This window comes from Canariomyces notabilis (assembly GCF_033297395.1).
Source record: "Canariomyces notabilis strain CBS 508.74 unplaced genomic scaffold N656scaffold_3, whole genome shotgun sequence".
Taxonomy (NCBI): domain Eukaryota; kingdom Fungi; phylum Ascomycota; class Sordariomycetes; order Sordariales; family Chaetomiaceae; genus Canariomyces; species Canariomyces notabilis.
Window position 1 is genome coordinate 717,736 of NW_027041825.1, and position 18,096 is coordinate 735,831.

The following is an 18,096-nucleotide window of genomic DNA, read 5'->3' on the forward strand; positions in this document are numbered from 1 at the left end:
CAACGGCAAAATTCTCTTTGATTTCAAGGTTTCAGTCCTCACCTAGAGAACAAGCCGTGGTCCCGTCTAAATCCCAACCTTTCTCAGGCAGCTCCATCGCAGGAAAGTACAGCACTGTAGTCACGGTGAGTTGCTCACATGTATCTACTCGATGGAGATACCTGACTCACAAAGTGTGCTCTTTTGGGAGCGTCACAGTAGAAGTTGTGGAAACATCAAGGAGCGAAGTGAGTCACTGAGGATACCGTACGCTTTTCGCCTTTGAGTAAAGGTCATGACTGGATCTGCCTTGATGTCGAGCCTGCTGGCTTGTTCTCCCGGCATTGCGAGACATGTGAGCGATCAATCTCCCAATCCAATTCACCATTGTCGTCACCAGCGAACTAGGTAAGGTTGCCTGCCAACTAGCCAACGGTTTCTTAGCCGCCTCCAAGCAAAGCGACGGCATTCCATACTCGGTATGGGGTCTAGAGGAAAAGCTCCAAGAACATTTATAAGTAACAGGAGCGCTAGCCGTAGCAGCTTTACCCTTCCTCCCATATCGAGCAGTGGCCCAGTCCCTCTCTAGGTCATACAGATGGCCCGTAGGCAACGTTCAAACGTTGTAGATTTACAATAGAAGTCTCTATTAGAGATAGTAGCCTTGTGCTTCTCATGGGCGTGGATTCCTCAAGCGGTAGCCAGACAAGGCTTCATAAGTCAAGTCCACCTTCCTACTTTCACCCCCCACTGGTTGAGGTGAATCTTAGTGGTAATAGGCAAACCTCCCCTCTGACCTATATCGAAGAGAGGCCCCCTGTTCGATCCCTCTGCTTGGACGCGCCATTCGGGCTGTGCAGGCTTGCTCACACCGGCCACCTTGTCTAGGTGGCTCTGCCTGGTGTAGTGTAGTTCGAGGACGTATTCTGTAGGCAGGTTCAAGTCGCAAATCTCACAGCGGACACGCGCCTCTGCCTTTGCTTTCTCCCGCACCTGCTTGGCAATTTCCAGAAGTCTTTTGGGGGCGACGGCTTTCTAAGTCCGCTTCCACATCAGGTCCCCGTGGAGGCGACGAGCATATACTCGTCTTGCAATATCCTCAAGCTCAGCTGGTGATAAGTCAACATTGGCCACCCCCTCCCTGAGGGGGCTATGTGTACACCCGGGCAGCCAATCGACCTCTTCGCGCTCCCGCTTCTATCTCATCGGTTGACGCTATGGCGTGGCGGGAGGTCGATGGCTGCAAGGCTGCGGAAAACTCGCTGGTAGTAGGCATTGCAGTCTCGGACGCGTCGCCAGCAGGTGTGTTTCTCAAAGGCAAATCGGCCATGGTCGCAGGTTGCTGCGTATCGAGGATTATTGCTAGAACCAAAAGTAAGTCGCCGCACATTCATCCAGAACTGAGTGAGGAAACTTACTTACGACACAAAAGACTTCGTAGAGCCTCGGCGTATCACGGCGTGGGAAGAAGTAAAGCAGAGAATTATCTCAGTAGGCAAGACCAGGTGCCAACCTGAAAGTACTTCTGCTTGCTGAAGGAATAATTTTGAGGTTTTGGTGAGCAAATTGGGCTTGGAAATCGCTTCTGGTGACGCCTCTGCACTTTCCAATTGTCTTGACAAAGTAGTGGCAGAGGTTCCACCGCTCACCTTGCCGGTTGACGTGGTCTTTGTTGAGCCACGCCTTGAGCTTGAGGAGCAGGTGCACGTAGTAAATATCGACTTGCGCTTCGGGTGTAGTGTAAAAAAGCATGTTGAAGACCGCCTCCAGAGCGAGGAATCGCAACCTCACACGTGGTACATTTCCAGGACCAGGCTCCGGACCCAACAAAGCAGCTCGACATGCGCAAGCTTACAACCACGCTCAAGAGTCTGGCGCACAAGAATTCCGAGGACTGGGGTATTGACCTTTTGCGGCCGTTGCGGGCTGAGGGGCGCTTTGCGCGCAGCTTGTCGATCTCTTCCAGCTCTTGAAGGGTCGGATCTACCTCCCCCCTGACCAGTCCTCGGAGAGGACTGTGGGAGCAGCAGGGCGTCACTCTACCGCTTCGCGTGGCCAGACCAGCGTTGCTAATAAGATTCAAGTTGTATAGCTTGCACCTGAAGTGGCCCACCGGCCTTCCTCCTCGGCCTTGTCACTAGTCGTTGGAGAGATGTCTGGCTTGTCGCTGTGGAGGTCCTTTGTTCTTAGACATTCGTGCCATTGTGACGTATCCCCCCTCTATGCTATTCGAGTTGCGAGGAGTAGGGATGAGTCACGCATCGAGGCAGCCTTCATGTCATTCCTGACTGTGAGACTGTCTCTGTAACATGATCTTGATCTCCCGATGAGACGTCTGTGCTTTCTCCGGTTTTTCGCCAGTCCGTCGTTTAAGAGTGACTTTTTCGATTGCAATATAGTTAGCAGATGTCTGATCGATTGTATTGTAGACCTCTACCGAACCTGCTCTTGGCCCGGTGGGAATCTTGGCTAAATAGATGGTGATGACGACGAGTCGATGCTGGCGGCGAGGATAGGTGCCTTAGTTCCAGGAGCAGGGTGCAATATCCGGAATACAGCGATGGTCCCGCTTATGATGCTGTGGTCGATTTGCATCGCATGGAGACTGCAGCTATCTGAGGTGAGGTTCCTATCAGGTATTCTGGACCATGGAACAATGCGAGCTTGCGAGCCCTTTTGTAAAGACAGCCGCTGCTGCCTGGATCGCTGTCAAGCGCCGAAACCACCTTTTGTGATTGCCCCTGATGCATCTCATACTGTAATGAGACAAGGTCTGCATGAAACTGGGATCATCACAGCAGCGGTAGATTTTGGGAAATGCTGATGCGAAATAATACATCTGTTTGCTTTTATAAACCGTCTGAGCATCTTACGCTATTTGTATTTTTACTTTGTTTGATCTTTCTAAACTGGAAGTACCAAAGTCTTGGGACGAAGTCAGGACACACATGGGGCAGTGAGAGGCGGGAAGGAGCGTTGATTCAACAACTTGCTGAGGAAGGATGGCGGCGAGTAGCATAGGCACCAACCTGCCGACAATGAACCAGGGTCAAAGCAGGAACGTGCCCTCAAAGAAGGGCAAGCGGCTAGGACTGCATCATAGTGAAATTGAGATCAACTGTCGGCGTCGTTTGGTTTAATAGACAACTAGTACCAAGTTAGTTCAGGTACTCTACGGTGCGAACGGAAAAAAGCGACGGTACAAACGAGTGTTGAACGGGGAGACGCAGGCGGCCATATACGAAGGTACCTACCTACCTACTACCTTAGGAGGTAGCTTTGGTTCTTTGCTCAGCTTGCCCCCGACGTGCCCAACTCGACAAGTTCTTTGATCAGGCCAGCGAGGGGATGTGTTCTGATCGTGGTAAGCAACTCCGGCTCCCCCATGTGTTGTCATATATTTAGAGGAAACGCATCTGCTAATCCACAGCCCAACTGGTGACTCCAGTATGTCCTGTCGCCGGTGTAACAGGGCGTATAGCTGTCTTGGACGCTGTCCGATTTCTCCCATGCTCCTCAAAGTATTCGTACACACATCTCTCTCTCTGAGCAATACGAACAACTCTCTCCACAACGCACACGAAGCAATCCATCACAGCGACACAAGCACAGCACACGATGGCGGCCCAAGCAGTAGCTCCCTCCCCTGAAGCTGTCATCGAGCAGCTCGAGAGCCATACACACGCGATGATCACCCTGGACTCACCGCCCTGGTATCTGAATTTTCAGTTCCAAGTCACTTTCAAAGAGAGGTCAGCGTGGGACGCTGCTGCCGCGCTCTTACCCCTGACAGTGGCTCCAACCTTGCTTGTAGTCCTCTGCTCCGACACCCCACCTCCTATGGTTTTTTTTTTTCAAGTCGCTGCCAGCACCCCAGAAGAAGCCCGTGCAATAGGACGTATACGCAGTTACACTGGAGAAAAAGGATGTACAGCCAATTCTCTACCTTATATCGGCTCTGGCACGAGAGTCGATGGCGGAGTCTACGCCAGTACAAGACAGAGGCCTTTGTCCATGCGGACCTAGACTCCGTCGCTCGCACGCGGCACCCTCGTGGATGCTCTGGACGCCCTGTAGACTGCCTATATACGGGGTGGGCCCGCCATGACCAGGACAGCGTCCTCGACAACTTGGTCGACCAGTTCGGGGCCCGCGCTACTGAGTGGCACGACCAGTACGGTCAGTGGAAGCGAGACAATAGGGACATAGAAACCATGGTGTGTAACAAGGCGCACTTGAAGCGCTTCAAGTTGGGAATTGACGTCCCGGCCAACGTCCCGAGCCGCAAACAACCCGGCGGTGGCGCCCGCCAACTACAACCTGAAGCCGTACCGGGGACGGGAAGCATGGATGCCAAGGAGCATGGGAAGAAAGCCCCGGAACAGTGGATGGCAGAGTTGTGGGACTCAGTGGAGCATGACTATGGCAGCCGGGAGCAGGATGACGGAAACGCGCTGGACCTTGCATGCGCCGGACGGAGAAAAGATCTCGCGAGCATTGAAGGAAATGAGAATTGGGATTGGAATTCTTAGGCATGAAAGGGAGCTTGACCAACCTCCACCTCACGGCAGCAGCAGCGGCGGCGGAGGGTCCGATCGAGGACCTCCAGCGCCGTGCCATGATGATCAAGGTCAACGGAACCTGGGCGACCGGCGACTTCTTGGTGGATGTCCTCCTCCATTCGCGATGCCACTACTTGTATGCACAGTACTCACTTACTCAGTATCTAGGTAGTTTTGTCCGACAATGCCGCAGTGTCGTTGGCTGCTCCTTTTGCCTTTTCTAGAGCTGAGTCGATCACTGTCAATGTCGTTCTTGATTTCTGCCTAGGCTGCCTTCATCTCCTTGAATTCAGGTTTCGTCTCAACCTGTAGGTGGTTTGAGAGTCTGTCGATTGCATTGTCAGCCTGTTACTGCGGTGTGGCGACCATCTCGATGAATGTCTCCATTCATGTTCGCGTCCTGAATGCGGCGATATTGATTTTGCTCCTTGTCTGGAGACTGGTAGACGTTGATGGTTCACTCAACTTCACTGGCAGTGCTCATCTACTACTCGGAGAGTCAGCGCTGCCAACATCAATCAAGGCTCTACATGCCTGGGCGCCTACCCGCCGTGGTATACTTCTGTATTGCCCTACCAAATCAACTTGGAGGTCTGTGTGTGATGGTCACAACTGCAGAGTGCGACGGAACACATGAATCACTGCCAGATTGAGAACTTTTACGTGAAATCGCTACCGGCCCCGGCCATCTCTATGCATGTAAAACAAAGAAAAGAAAAAAAAGCCGCAAAGACCCCGGGCCAGATCTTGGAAACCACCAGCCTACTCAGAGCTCGAGCCGATGTCCATGGGGACGGACTCGCTGTCCGTCATGATGTCGGCGGCCTGCTTGGCCTTCTTCTTCTTGGCCGACTTCTCCTCCGGCTCGTCGTCCGTGTCGACGGCCATCTCGTCGGCTCCACGCTTCAGAGGCGTGTCCTCCTCCGCGGCAGCCGCCGCCTTGCCCTTGCCCTTGAAGGGCGTTTTGCGGAATTTCTTGCGCGGGGTCTCCGGGACGGTGGCGCCCTCGTGGTCTGAAGAAGGGTTGCCCGGCGTGACGGGCGGGAGGGTGACTTTTTTGCCCTTGCGGGCGGGAGTACCGGCAGTGCCGGGGGTGCCGTAACCAGCGTCGTCGGAGCCGAAGGTAATGTTGAACTTTTTCTGCATGATGCGCCAGCGTTCCTGGGAGCCTGTTTGGATCAAGGAGTGTGAGCAGGTTGATTGCAGTGACTTTAGCTTTGGGTATGATGGTGTTTGGCCGGCTGGGTCAGGGCGGGGACAAAAGAAAGGGCCAGGGCAAATTGTGATGGCAAGACGTTGGTAGGATTGGTACTAGGGTAGACTCACTCTTCGCGCTATTACCAGTGGCAGCAGCAACTTTCTCCCCTAAGACGAGTGTCAGTTTATGTCATTGATCTATGATCCAATCCTCATTTGTTTGAGGTGCCGCTCGGGAACACTACTAGTACGCTGAGTACATGTAGGTACTAGCTCCCTCCGCAGCCAAGAGGGTGTAGTGGACACATAAAAGGTAAGGTAAGCAGCAGGTTGCAGAAGGTGTACTCACAGTTCACATCGGGCTTCGAGTTGAAGCTCGAAATCAGGGCATAGACCAATTTGATGTCCGCCGCGGTTGGGGCAATGCCGTTGATGGTATAAGCGCCGGTCTCGGCACCCGTCTTCTTCGGCGTATCGGCCATTTTGAGTGTACGCTTCTACAAGATCACTTGGTTAGTATGGTAGCCAGAATCTGAGGGAGAGAACTTCAGAGAACGAAGGAAATACTCAGGTAGCTTCAGAACTGCCAGAACGTCCCAGGTGACGCCAGGATTGGGGAGATGCCAGTGATAGAGAAGGGAGGAGGATAGGATTGATTTCATTCCTGAACTGCACTTACTCTTGAATTTCGAGGTAGGTAGAGAAGAGAGCAGTCTGTTTGGCAGTTGGAAGCTGCGGATGAATCGTTAGTTATTGAAAATCTTGCGATGCCAGAGTCAAGAAATCGCTCGAGGGCATCCGAGGTCACTCTTGGATCGCAATCTTGGTCCCAGCAGTACAAGAAGCAGGTTTCAAGAAGGCTGACAGGTAGTACAAAGGGAATGGAAGTACTGTTATCGACTTACTTTGGCCCTGAGCTGCGGAGTTGTGTTCTGGACGGCCGGTGATGGGTGCCAGTGGTCGATAACTGCAGCTGGGGTTCGTGGAGAGAAGAGGAGGAAAGGAAGTGGCAGAGGTGAGGAATCTTTGGGTGATTTTATCACTGAAGGGAGGGCACAGGCCGAATAATCTTGGAAGCCACGATCTATTTCTTCATCTCTAGTGGTAGGTATCGTGATAATGTTCTTGAATAGGCTGCGGTAAGGCAGAGGGCTACTGCCCTCGCATGACGGGGATGGCACAGGCCGGCAGCCGCCATATGCTTCAGTTCCAAGCAGCTTGGTGAACCTCAAGTCGCCGAGACATTACATCGTCGACGACATCATTGTGTCCTTCACGCCGGCAGAGGCAGCACACTCAAGCCGGGCACAGATCGACATTGTAGGGTTGGGACTCAGTGTATGCGGTCTCGATGCATGCTGCTGTTGCACAAAGGAGACGGCGAGTGACGAGTATCTATACAGGTTATAGCTTGGAAAATTTTACTCCTCTATCTACTGTACCTTGCTGTTATTGCAACACACGGCCCGGGAGAAGATGAGAATGGTGGATAGTAGTAAGTTAAGCTCCCTGGAGAAGGCGGGAGCATGAGCAGGTATAGATAAAGTAGTGATATTGTGCCTCGAGGTCACAAAAGGAAGATGGGAGCATCAGAGTACTATATATATACAAAAGGGAGCTTGCCACAGTCAGGGGGGTCTTTGACAGGGGTTAAGACTTAAGAGAGCCCCATTGACAGGGCCCAGAACACAACAGCTGTCAACTGTACTATGGCTGCCCGTTGACTTGACACAGCCTGAGCTCACTCCATGAAGGAGGTAATGGCTACCTAGCAGGGAGATGGGGGTCTTACGAGACATTACATCGTCGACGACATCATCGTGTCCTCAGTCACGCCGGCAGAGGCAGCACAAACCGGCACAGATCGACGTTATAGGGTTGGGGCTCAGTGTATGCGGTCTCGTCGTCTCGATGCTTGTTGCTGTGCACAAAGGAGACAGCGAGTGACGAGTACCTACCTAGCAGAGGAAGGGGGGGTCTCTGACTGTACGGTCTGTCTCATGACATTGCAGTCTGGCACTAGCAAATTGAACTTTAATGACAACATCATGGTACCTAGCTGGTGTCATAATGTTTCCTAGCCGGTGTCCTAATGTTTATATAATGGCAGGTACTTGCTAGTGCCGGACTATAATGTCACGAGGAATGGTAATGTTGCCCGTACGGTCAAAGACCCCCCCTCTCCCTGGGAGGTAGACAGGTTTCAGCTTGGGAATTTGTACTTCTCCATTTACTGTACTACTTGACAAACAAAGCAAAAGAAAGAAACCCTTTCATGTCCCTCTACTCTTTGCCCAGTCCCCGGCTCTGCTCTCTGCCGGTCCGCTGGTGTCCAAGATCGCTTTCGGCATGGCCATCCCTGTCATCTTCATCTCGGGCAGCATAAACACCACCGTGGCGGCACGCTACAGGTTAGGTTTCTGCAGGGTGGCGGGTTCATGATGTTAAAAGGTCAACCTAGAACCTGCAAGGCACACAAAGTTCACAAAACTGTCGAGAAGCACAGCTGTTGGGTGGCATGCCGAAGGATCTTTGGCAATGCAGATGGCGAGAGAAGCCGTCTGTCAGCCTTCAAGCGCTCTGATCGAATATGGAGGAGGAGGTGGTGGGGGTGGTGGGGTTGCTGTTGTTATTGCTGTAGGTTGGTTTGATGGTGGTACGGTCTGCCGGGGACGGAGGGTTTGCGAGGTTGTTGTGGGCTCTAAGGAAGGGGAGATTGTGGTTGCCGTTGCCGTTGGGGGGATTGCTTGCTTGGTTGCGGGGGCTTCTTCCGGTTGTGAGGGAGGCGGCGGCGGCTCTACATTGTCTGGTAGCTTTGCTGTCAACTGTATTACCTGGCTGACCGTTGACCTGACACAGACTGAGCTCACAGGTCCGTGAGGGAGATAGTGGCTAACTTGTTGTCTCCGTTAACTGCCAGTGCCATGTCAGTCAGTAAAGCTCACAAGAGAAAGACCGTGACGTGCGAGACTCGGACGATCTGATTTCTTACTTGGACGCTTGTATCTTTTTGCAGGCTCCAACCGCTGACAACTCAGGGGAACTGGGACTATCTGATAGCTCAGTAACCAGTGACTTCGATCTATGTGACAATTCTGCTGAGCTTATCCACCTATTGTGTGGGCTAGATACTAACTTACTTGGCAACTCTTCTGTCCCCTCTTATACTAGAAGACGCTAGCTAGGAACCTTAGGTACCTTACCTCAGTGTGTATTCATGGAAAAGGGGCGATCCTGATGTTTTGAGCCTTGGCTGAATACATGTACCATTGTTAATCCAATGCTGCCTAATATTTAATCCGAGTTTTCTTTGGGGAAGAATACTGGTAAGTAACTTAGATATTCTCTCCTGCGACTGTTGACATATTGATGAATGTAGTAGTGTTAGCCTGGACCGTCCTAACATAGTAGGTCCGTATCTTAGATGTCTTAAACTGCGTTGCAGGCTAGTATTAGTACCAGTAGTAACTACCTTCCTTACTTAGATAGGTACTTACTAGATGCCTTACCTTGAGAGTATGTCAGAACTTACTGGTAGCTGTCTTTCATAACTTGGGAAAGGGGGTTTGCCAGCCTGAGTGCTTTGTCCACTCTTATAAGCCCACACATACCGTGGCCAATTCGAATTCCAGCGTTTCCTGCTGGCACTAGTATTGGAAGCGTCCCTGTCCTGCTAGGTTTGAGAACAACAAGAATACGCTCTGTGCACTAACTGACTACCTAGAAACCATGCTCTGACGCTTGAATCGCTTGAATCGCTTGCATCACTGAGAGTACTAGCACCTAAGGTAGTTCACGAGAACCTTTGCCTTCGTACAACAAGAAAGCCAAGTACAGTACATATCTGTTCCGACCCTCTTACATGCAGGTGTTAGCGTTCTGTCTTAGCTCTCTGCTTTTTTATACAAGGGAAGAAATACAAAGTGGAAATTGAACCTATAAGTACCATGACAAAGCACTGCTGCCACTGCAGGACAGCGGCGAGTGAAAGAAAACAATAGCAATGCTTGATGAGGGCCAGCTCAAAATGAGGTGTCTCATTAGTCCACTGCATTGGATTGTGAGAGTGGATTTGAAATGTCTAGGTGGTTCCGATATTCAGGGTGACACGCTGTGTCCAGTGAGATAAACACTCTGAGCATTGCCATGGCCGGTGAACCCAACGTCGACTTGGGAAGGGAAACTAAGGTAGGCTGCTCTTTCCAGTGTCATTGCATTCCGTGGTTCAGACTTCACAGACTCAACTTCGGACGACAGTCGGGTGTCCATGTCGCGTCCTAGTCAGTTTGACAAAGATCCTGGGTAAAGATACCAACTTGAAGGAACCATTAAACTTAGATGCCCTCTCCCAAGTCTCCAACATCGACTGGTCCCTTCACCTACACTTTACCTCTCTACGCATGGTACAATTCAGCCGAGCGAGAAAGAGAGACAATCATAGTACCATCTGCTCCGCCCTGAAAACTGTAGATACCAGGTAACGAGCACAAGTAGCCGTTGCTATCGTGGTGAGTTCTCTATTTCCTTGGCATTGCTGGTTTTGGGATTCAAAAGTTTCTGTTCTTGGGCATTGCGGCAGGAGCTGTTGCGGGTTGGAGTGACTGAGCTCGTCTGGAACGACTTCTCTGGCACCAGACGCGTTCTCCGGTCACTTGAGGCACCTTCACCCTCTTCCAGTTCTTTCCGTCCAAAGTTCCAAAATCAAATTCCTTTTCTCACTGAGAATATTACCAGCCAAAGTCCGATCTCTTGCAAACTCTTTCTTCCAAACCACATCGCGTCCATATTTCACCCTCAGTGTGACAACATTCGACCAGTCCAAAGACCACCTACATACCAGGTAAGCACCATTAGCATCATCTTCTACTTCTTTTCCTCTGCTGTCGTTTCGCATGAGTCTGCGATTTTGAAAGCCAGAAGCGGAACTTCAACTCCTCTGCCTCGTTTCTCTGTTTCCCTTCCCTCGAGTCGACTCACAATCCCTCACCTCTCAGACTGAGTATCTCTGGCAGCCTAAAGTTCGAGGTATTATCACATCTCCAGTCCCGCTTCTCTCTTATTCAATCCTTTCTTTCTTCATCGGATCTAGTATCTTTAGATGATCGCGTCGACGCTTTCCCGAACCCCAACTCCCCAAGCGTTGCAATTCTACCACTTTAAAACCCAACACTCGCGACCTTGACATTCCATCCCGAACTCAATACCTATTTTCCAGTCGCGCATGGGTGAGAAAGAAACGTCTGACTAACATACGCGTCTTGTCGACAAACAGGAAGCCTTGAAACATCGACAAAATGCCTTCCACTATCGATAATGAGGGCCATTTCAAATTCCTTCTGAGCTGCATCAAACACTCAACCGCCGGCAAGGTATACTTTAGCACCCATAACGTGTGTCTTATTCAATCACTCACTCCTCCTTAGGTTAACTTCTCAGCCGTGGCTGATGAGCTGAGCATCGTCTCCAAGGCAGCTGCGTCAGTACACCCTCTCCCCGATTTGGTCGTTGATTCCGTCTTGCCTTCTCTAACAAACGCGGCAGTGCCAAGCGATACGAGCGACTTCTCAAGTCGCACGACATTTCTCCCTCCAGCCCACGCAAGGCCGCTGCGGCCTCAAAGGACAAAGGCGATGAGGACGCTGACTCCGAAGCCAAGGCCGCCCCCAAGGCTCCTGCTGGCCGAAAGCGCAAGCGGGAGAACGCCGCCGCTACTGTCAAAGATGACGAGGACGAGGACGTCCCCGTCAAGAAGGAGAAAAGGCGCCGCGTGAAGAAGGAGACCGGCGTCAAGAAGGAGGAGGACTCCGATGAGGACGTCAGAGTCAAGGGCGAAGGCTCCAGCAACGGTTCGTCAAAACGTGATGCTCGTGATACCGAAGACTGTGATCTATACGCCATACCAGAGGCCTTTCCGCGACCGAGTCGGAGCGATGAGCTTGTCAGGTCTTCTGCCGAGGATGATGCCGACGACTTTTGTGTGGTCACGGGCGAGCGGCCAGTTCGCGCCTCGGTTCCTCACCTCTCGCCGACCTCTTTTGGCCATGGAGCGCAATCGATGTCGAATCGTGGCCATGGGTATGCTAATTTCGGTTCTGCCCAACAGGATCTGACATGGAGTAATTCTCTTGGACCCAGCAACCGTGATGTCTTTATCACAGGGCCTTCTTCTGTCGACCACAGGAATTGGAGCATTAGCCCTCACAGCGTAGGGGCGCTACCAGGGTCCCGGTGACAGGTCAATCGTCGTTCACAGCAGAGGTGAGCTATACATCCTTTACTTGAGACTGTATTTCTGGTCTAACATCGCTTTAGCTTACCAGCCGCGGAAGGATATCCTGAGATTGGATGGCGGCATTGGTGCTTTCGCCTTTGCGGTTGCGGTTTGGCTCTGGGCTTTTCATTTGGGTCTTTCTCCCTTCGCCGGCGTTCGATCCGGCCAGTAGGGCTAGAGGTAGCATCTTGATAATGGGAATGGGTGCTTTCTGACCTTGTCTTTCGATCTGCAATCATTGGTGAAATGCACCCCAAGCCGTGCACATCCCATGTTCTCCTCAGCCCGTCCTTTTCATGTGTCTCATAATCATATGCACCCTTTAAACACAAAGTCTGATTTTCCATTATGCCGCAATCGCCCTGACTCAAAGCTCACCTGGAAGCTGCTAGCCGGCGTCACCCCATCTGACTTACGAGGTACTCGAAGAGCCGAGTTCACCGCGCTCTGTCGTCTGCGAAGTGCGAACAACACAAATGGGGTTTGTGGAGCTCAGATGATTCCAGAAACAACTCTCAGCGATCGGTCTTGGCGCTAGTACCAATCTGGTCTAGCCGCTAGGGAGCTCGGGCCAGCGCATTGGGAACCTTTGGGGAATTTTTTTCGGATCGATCACTGTCGTCGACGGTGAACTCGACCTTCTTTCTTCCTCCATTCCAACCTACACCTCCTTCTCTACACCTTTCTCAAAAGCCGACTGTGATACCCTGCCGAATCCAACCCGGTTACTCTTCGTCTACATCCTTTAATACACTAGAACAATGCAGCGCGCATTGACAAGAGCATCGGTCTCGTCGCCCCTCGCGGCGGCCCGCGTCCGTTCCACACAACAGCTCCGCTTCGCCCATAAGGTCCGTCACCATATACAGTTTGGACCTGTCTGCTGTTGCTGACACCATTTTCATAGGAGCTCAAGTTTGGCGTCGAGGGCCGGCAAGCTCTGCTGAACGGTGTCGAGACCCTCGCCAAGGCAGTGGCTACCACTCTCGGCCCCAAGGGTCGCAATGTCCTCATCGAGTCAAGCTTTGGCTCGCCCAAGATCACCAAGGGTTGGTTACACTCCTCATACGGGGCGTATATGAAGCGAAGTGACTGACGGCGTACAGATGGTGTTACGGTCGCCAAGGCCATCTCATTGAAGGACAAGTGGGAGAATCTCGGCGCGAAGCTCCTAGCCGATGTCGCCTCCAAGACGAACGAGGTTGCCGGTGACGGCACCACCACTGCCACCGTCCTTGCTCGCGCCATCTTCTCCGAAACCGTCAAGAACGTGGCTGCTGGTTGCAACCCGATGGACCTGCGCCGCGGTATCCAGGCCGCCGTCGACGCGGTCGTGGAATACCTTCAACAACACAAGCGCGACATTACCACCAGCGAGGAGATTGCTCAGGTGGCAACCATCAGTGCCAACGGAGACGAGCACATTGGCAAGCTGATTGCCAATGCCATGGAGAAGGTGGGCAAGGAGGGTGTCATTACCGTCAAGGAGGGCAAGACTATGCAGGATGAGCTCGAAGTTACCGAGGGCATGCGCTTCGACCGCGGCTTCGTCTCGCCTTACTTCATCACCGACACCAAGGCTCAGAAGGTTGAGTTTGAGAAGCCCCTGATCCTCCTGTCGGAACAGAAGATTTCGGCCGCCATGGACATCATCCCGGCCCTCGAGATTTCCAACAAGCTGCGTCGTCCTCTAGTCATCATCGCCGAGGACTTTGAGGGTGAGGCACTTGCTGTCTGCATTCTCAACAAGCTCCGTGGTCAGCTGGAGGTTGCGGCCGTTAAGGCTCCTGGTTTCGGCGACAACCGCAAGTCCATCCTGGGCGATATCGCCGTCCTCACCAATGGCACTGTCTTCACCAACGAGCTGGACATCAAGCTGGAGAAAGTCACTCCGGACATGCTCGGCTCTACCGGCTCTATCACCATCACCAAGGAGGACACCATCATCCTCAATGGCGAAGGCAGCAAGGATGCTATCGCTCAGCGGTGCGAGCAGATCCGTGGAGTCATGGCTGACCCCACCACTTCCGAATACGAGAAGGAGAAGCTCCAGGAGCGCCTTGCTAAGCTCTCTGGTGGTGTTGCCGTTATCAAGGTTGGCGGCTCCTCTGAGGTTGAGGTTGGCGAGAAGAAGGACCGGTTCGTTGATGCTCTCAACGCCACCCGGGCCGCCGTTGAGGAGGGTATTCTCCCTGGAGGTGGCACTGCCCTGATCAAGGCTTCATGCAACGCTCTCAACGACCTGAAGCCCGCCAACTTTGACCAGCAGCTTGGTGTGAGCATTGTCAAGAACGCTATTACTCGCCCGGCGCGGACAATTGTCGAGAACGCCGGCCTCGAGGGCTCTGTCATCATTGGCAAGCTCAGCGACGAGTATGCCTCCGACTTTAACAAGGGCTTCGACAGCGCCAAGGGCGAGTACGTCGACATGATTCAGGCTGGTATCCTCGACCCTCTTAAGGTCGTGCGGACCGGTCTCATCGACGCCAGCGGTGTCGCCTCGCTCCTCGGCACGACCGAGGTGACTATTGTTGAGGCACCGGAGGAGAAGGCCCCAGCTGGTATGGGCGGTGGTATGGGCGGCATGGGCGGCATGGGAATGATGTAAAAACAACCAAATGTGTATTGGGCGATGAATCCGGTCTTTGATTTTCGGCGACTTGGCTGGGGGGCATTTGGCTTCGGTGTTATCGGATTGTACAATGTGCCATGTAATATCTATCTCCTCTCTAACTTTCCTCTCTGTGTTCATAGCTGCATAATCATCAAGGCGGCAGTGGCGGCATTGTATATAGTACGATCACACTGGGTTAGAGTAGAGAGAAAACAGGATTACGAATATGTAACTTACCAGCGATAACCAGAGCGCCCATCGTGACTCTCTGACCAGGCAGAAGTTTAGGGTGGCCTGTTTTGTATTTTGGAGGTGATAGTGTTAGCGCACATGACAAAGCTCCAGAATATTCGCAGCCTGACGGTGTAGCCTTGACGACCCAACCAAGCGATGGATGGCCCTGGATAGAGAGCTCTTATTAGGGAAACATGGCCCATGATGCCTGAGCAGGTAGCTTTCAATTGTGTGGAGTGTGGACGGTGGGCACACCCCGCGGGATTAACATGGAGGGAAGCTAGCGCAGTCGGTCACCGCCCAGCAACCTGACCCCACCACCACGATCAAGCCGATCCATCAAGTGTTGTTTTTCAGCCTGCCCCCTCCCCCTCCATCCATCCATTTCAATTGTCGACATCCGCCTCCACAGTGTTGACCTCGCACTTCAACCTTGTCTCTCCTTCCCCTTTTTTCGGCGGAATAGACTGCAGTACGCTTTCTCGACTTTAAGCTTCAAAGAAAGCCAACAAGCAGCCGAGCTCCCCTTATCGTAAGTTGCATCTATTGTGCAGGCTGATTTTCTTGACCCCTCATCTTGCTCCCTCCTGGCGCAAATCAGGCCGCCGTTCACCCTGTCCATGTCTCACGACGACACCGCCGCCGCCTTGTGTGTTCCCTTACTGACCTCCTCTTTCCCGAGTAACAGTCTCCTCAACCAACCCCCGTTACCCCTTGCGATATATTGAGCTTCGCTAGCAAGCGCTAGACCCTGAAACAGCCGACACCATGGTAAGTTTCCGAGATCGCGATTACCGCTCTACGCCTCGGTTAGTCGCTGACGTTGCATGGCGCTTCGCAGTCTCAATCCGGGTTCGTAGTCTAGTTTTTCCCTGCCTTTCATCCTGTCGAGCCCGGGCTGCTCTCTTGGCCTCTCGCTCGCCGCATCTGGCGAATCGACCGATTTAACGAGCGGGCATGAGGTTTCCTGCGGTCGGCTAGGCTCAGGCTTGCCCCGTCCAGCACGTGCTAACCCCCAGGCTGCCAGAGCGACCGTTAACCAGGAGTGCATAACGGCATACAACGACCTGAAGCTCAACAAGAGGTACAAATACGTCATCTTCAAGCTGTCGGATGACAGCAAAGAGATCGTTGTCGACAGCACGAGCGAAGATGGCCCCGAGTACGAGGATTTCCGAGAAAAGCTGATCAACGCCAAGACCAAGAGCAAGACTGTATGTCACGGGCTCGCTATCTACTTTGTCCCCCTTTTTGCCTTCGAGATTTCGCCGAGAACGCAATAACTGATCGGTTTGGTGTGCAGGGTGCCGTTGGCAAGGGCCCCCGATATGCCGTCTACGACTTCGAGTACCAGCTTTCGTCTGGTGAGGGTGTCCGGTATGGTGCCGGAAGAAACCTTCTAGGACAAGAACCCTACTAACGTCCGGGAAGGAACAAGATTACCTTCATCGCCTGGTCCCCGGATGATGCCGGAGTCATGGTGCGTTCACACCTCTCGCTCGCGCTCCCTCCTTATCAACTTGACTAACCCAACCCTGCCATCGCTCAGGCCAAGATGATCTATGCTTCGTCCAAGGAGGCCCTGAAGCGGGCACTCCCTGGTCTCGCGACTGAGGTGCAGGCCAACGACGCCGATGACATCGAGTACGACACGCTCATCAAGACGGTCAGCAAGGGTACCGCTGCATAAGCTCGGCGTTTGTTTACTTCATCAGCGAGCGCTGTTCCATATGTGACGCTGTCTTCCGTGCGATGTACTTGGGAAACCAGGCCCTGGCCGTGTCGCTTGACAACGGGAACAGACTCTCTACCAAAACCAAAAGCAAATGGGTCTTGGACTGTGCAGGCCCTACCTCGGGAGGTTGCATGCAGCGTTCGTTAAGCCCGGGTGCGAAGGAGGAATTTTGTCTCTAGAGTTGAAGCGACAGGGACCATGGCAATAGTAGCAAGTTGACAGGATTGACATGCTATCCCGCTCGAGCAGTGATGATATCCCTCTCACACACTTCATTTTCATAGATCGTTCAAACCACCTCAGTTCACCTGCCCTTCCAAGCACCCCTGAAAACCTCGCACGCCTCTCCTGCAACCCCCTCGTCCCTCACCCGCTGCTGCAAAAACCCCTTCAAATCCCCCCAAAACTCCTCGGTCTGAAGCACCGGAAGCCCACTTAAGCCCTGCGCGACCGGCCCCGCCCCATCCTCTTCCACCGCCGTCTGCTTGCTCATACCCGTGCTCTTGCTCTGGCCACTGCCGCCGCTGCTCTTGGGGACTGGCACCGCCCCGCCGAGGATCATGACCGAGAACTCCACCTGCTCCTGCCCTTGCTCTTGCTGTTCCCCCAGCCCCGGAACAATGTCCTTGAGCAACTTGCTGTCTGCCACGGGCTTCTTGGCAAAAAGCAGCTTGATCTTGTCCACGGGCAGGCCCGTCTCGGCCGCGACCGCCTCCTTCACCTCGGCCACCGACGTCCGCGCACCGTGCGGGGCGGGAAGCGTCAGTTCCAGAGAGGAGGCGTGACTACTCGAGGTCCGCAGGGAGCGGACTGTTACCGTGATGCTCCGCTCATTGTTATTATTATTACCTGACGGCCGGGTAGCAGCGGCTGAGGAGGATTTGGTGGCGGTGGTAGTGGTTGGTTTGCGTTTGGAGAGCGGCTTGAGGGTCGCGTGGCGGGGGAGGGTGTACTAGTATCATGAATTTCCCAAAGGGTTAGAAAAATGAAGTCTGCTCAAACGGGACAAGAGGAAGAAAGGGCAAAGCTTACGGGTGTGCTTGCGGGATAGTTACGCGGGTCTTCAACATGGTCGGCGGTTATCTTTGTGGGCTTGGAGTCCAGTAGGGAGAGGAAGGACTTGGCGAAGGCCAGTTCGGTCGCCATAGTTGGTAAGCCCAAGGTTGTTGTCGTGATCAAATTGGTCGTTGCTGCCGCAGGCGCTGATGTTCGAGGATAAATTGGTCCGTTTCCCTAACTTGGTGAATGATCAACCGAGCTGAAAGTAGGAAGCGGTTCCTCGTCTCGACGTCAGACCAATGCGTGGGGTAGACGGGTGGGGTTAGAAGATGCTGGAGCTGTTGGTGTTATCTTATCGCTCGCTCCCCGTACTTACAACCGGACGGTATAGTCCGTACATGGCTAAGGCGCAACTCCTACCACAGCACCGCTGGCAGATTGCTTGGGATTATATGGTCTTCTGCAACTGTAACATCTCAACCACACGAAGTAAGGTAGATTAATA

At 53.0% G+C, this 18,096-nt stretch overlaps 6 protein-coding genes across 6 annotated transcripts; 4 read left to right on the top strand and 2 right to left on the bottom strand.

The window, feature by feature from the left end:
- Positions 1 to 3,905: 3,905 nt before the first annotated feature.
- On the top strand, positions 3,906 to 4,511 carry N656DRAFT_795382 (uncharacterized protein; the record flags this gene model as incomplete). Its single annotated transcript, XM_064817401.1, has 1 exon — positions 3,906 to 4,511. The coding sequence occupies one exon, from the start codon at positions 3,906 to 3,908 to the stop codon at positions 4,509 to 4,511; it is 606 nt and encodes a 201-aa protein (XP_064673243.1).
- Positions 4,512 to 5,303: 792 nt separating this feature from the next.
- N656DRAFT_842503 (uncharacterized protein) lies at positions 5,304 to 6,220 on the bottom strand (the record flags this gene model as incomplete). Its single annotated transcript, XM_064819045.1, has 3 exons — positions 5,304 to 5,710; positions 5,868 to 5,906; positions 6,088 to 6,220. 3 exons carry the CDS (start codon positions 6,218 to 6,220, stop codon positions 5,304 to 5,306), a joined length of 579 nt encoding a protein of 192 aa, XP_064673244.1.
- Positions 6,221 to 11,032: 4,812 nt separating this feature from the next.
- N656DRAFT_795384 (uncharacterized protein) lies at positions 11,033 to 12,181 on the top strand (the record flags this gene model as incomplete). The annotated part of the gene is made up of 4 exons (XM_064817402.1): positions 11,033 to 11,107; positions 11,162 to 11,214; positions 11,280 to 11,943; positions 12,059 to 12,181. The coding sequence occupies 4 exons, from the start codon at positions 11,033 to 11,035 to the stop codon at positions 12,179 to 12,181; spliced, it is 915 nt and encodes a 304-aa protein (XP_064673245.1).
- A 459-nt stretch (positions 12,182 to 12,640) lies between these two features.
- Positions 12,641 to 14,863, top strand: N656DRAFT_775614 (chaperonin GroL). The gene is made up of 3 exons (XM_064814476.1): positions 12,641 to 12,860; positions 12,917 to 13,058; positions 13,116 to 14,863. The coding sequence occupies exons 1-3, from the start codon at positions 12,771 to 12,773 to the stop codon at positions 14,615 to 14,617; spliced, it is 1,734 nt and encodes a 577-aa protein (XP_064673246.1). The 5' UTR covers positions 12,641 to 12,770; the 3' UTR covers positions 14,618 to 14,863.
- A 762-nt stretch (positions 14,864 to 15,625) lies between these two features.
- Positions 15,626 to 16,547, top strand: N656DRAFT_765993 (uncharacterized protein; the record flags this gene model as incomplete). The annotated part of the gene is made up of 5 exons (XM_064813448.1): positions 15,626 to 15,628; positions 15,718 to 16,071; positions 16,161 to 16,234; positions 16,289 to 16,337; positions 16,407 to 16,547. 5 exons carry the CDS (start codon positions 15,626 to 15,628, stop codon positions 16,545 to 16,547), a joined length of 621 nt encoding a protein of 206 aa, XP_064673247.1.
- A 191-nt stretch (positions 16,548 to 16,738) lies between these two features.
- N656DRAFT_775616 (uncharacterized protein) lies at positions 16,739 to 18,028 on the bottom strand. The gene is made up of 2 exons (XM_064814477.1): positions 17,625 to 18,028; positions 16,739 to 17,544 (listed from the first exon to the last, which is right to left on the bottom strand). The coding sequence occupies exons 1-2, from the start codon at positions 17,736 to 17,738 to the stop codon at positions 16,897 to 16,899; spliced, it is 762 nt and encodes a 253-aa protein (XP_064673248.1). The 5' UTR covers positions 17,739 to 18,028; the 3' UTR covers positions 16,739 to 16,896.
- Positions 18,029 to 18,096: the final 68 nt, after the last annotated feature.